Source organism: Aplysia californica, unplaced genomic scaffold (assembly GCF_000002075.1).
Source record: "Aplysia californica isolate F4 #8 unplaced genomic scaffold, AplCal3.0 scaffold00034, whole genome shotgun sequence".
Taxonomy (NCBI): domain Eukaryota; kingdom Metazoa; phylum Mollusca; class Gastropoda; order Aplysiida; family Aplysiidae; genus Aplysia; species Aplysia californica.
The window spans coordinates 1,594,850-1,596,013 of record NW_004797304.1 but is presented as its reverse complement, the minus strand read 5'-3'; the positions used below and the strand labels follow the sequence as shown (position 1 = coordinate 1,596,013).

Below are 1,164 nucleotides of genomic sequence, written 5' to 3'. Positions count from 1 at the left end.
CCATCAACAACAACAACAACAACAACAACAACAACAACAACAACAACAACAACAACAACAACAACAACAACAACAACAACAACAACAACAACAACAGCAGCAACAACAACAACAACAACAGCAACAACAACAACAATAACAGCAGCAAACACAGCAACAACAACAACAACAATTTAGCCACCACCATCAATCACACTGCAACAGTACAGCAGTACGTATAAAGAGGAGCATAAAAGAGGATGCACATACAAGCAGCCTTGAAATGAAACAAAGTAGAACAGAAACGTAACACAAACAGTCAAACGACAACTTGAAAGTGTTGACAGGAACAAGGCTTATGCTTCAGCATGTTGAATAGATATAAAGCCCCCCCCCCATCCCCCCTTTCCACACACACACACACACACACACACTGACCGTGGTTTTCTCTAAGCAAGTGAGCAGGTGATGATGCTGCATCTCAAAGATGTCCCCCTTGTGGTTCTCGTCAACGTCCATGCCCGCATCCCTCGCCATCATCATCTCCTCCGCTCTCTTCTTGGCGCTGATAAATCCTGCGCTGCTGGCGTTCTTAGCCATGTTGATGCGGGCCTCTCGCGCTTTCTGAGGACAGATAGATTCAGGTTTATTGTTTAGTTTTCGTTAGAGTTTTACGGTATTTTCAACTCAGTTACGTCATATAAGTGTCCAATATTGAAAGTAACAAACACGAAAATAAACAAAAGAAGGAGGAGAAATAAGGAAATCGCGACATTTGCAACTCATTTAGGTCATAAAAGTGCCGAAGATTAGAGGTGTTACAATAGAGAAACAAACACGAAAAAAGGAGGAGAGATAAGGAACAGGATATATGTTTGATGGGAAAGGAGGAACAAACTATGCCAGATCACCTACCAACCGCCCACTTGGATTAGCCTCAAGTCCCACAAGATATGAATATGATGGAAGATGTAAACATATTATTTTAAGTTGGCACAGTAGAAAAACACTATTGACGGTTGGAATAAATTTTAGGCACAATAAGTGTATAAAACATATTTGTCTGGATGATTATGGCAATTCAAAAGGGCATTTCCATTATGGACGCTGCGATGGTTGTGGTAATGATAACGGTAATGATGATGAGGGGGGGGGAGGAAGAAGAAGAAGAGGAGACGGATAACG

The 1,164-nt window shown here is 41.6% G+C and overlaps 1 protein-coding gene across 1 annotated transcript in view; it reads right to left on the bottom strand.

Annotated features, from left to right (window-relative positions):
- Positions 1-1,164, bottom strand: part of LOC101856158 (potassium voltage-gated channel protein Shal) — a 187,575-nt gene that overhangs the window by 4,268 nt on the left and 182,143 nt on the right. The window contains exon 3 of the mRNA XM_005091685.3: positions 418-603. Coding sequence (XP_005091742.1) covers positions 418-603 — 186 coding nt within the window. The remainder of the gene's footprint in view (positions 1-417; positions 604-1,164) is intronic.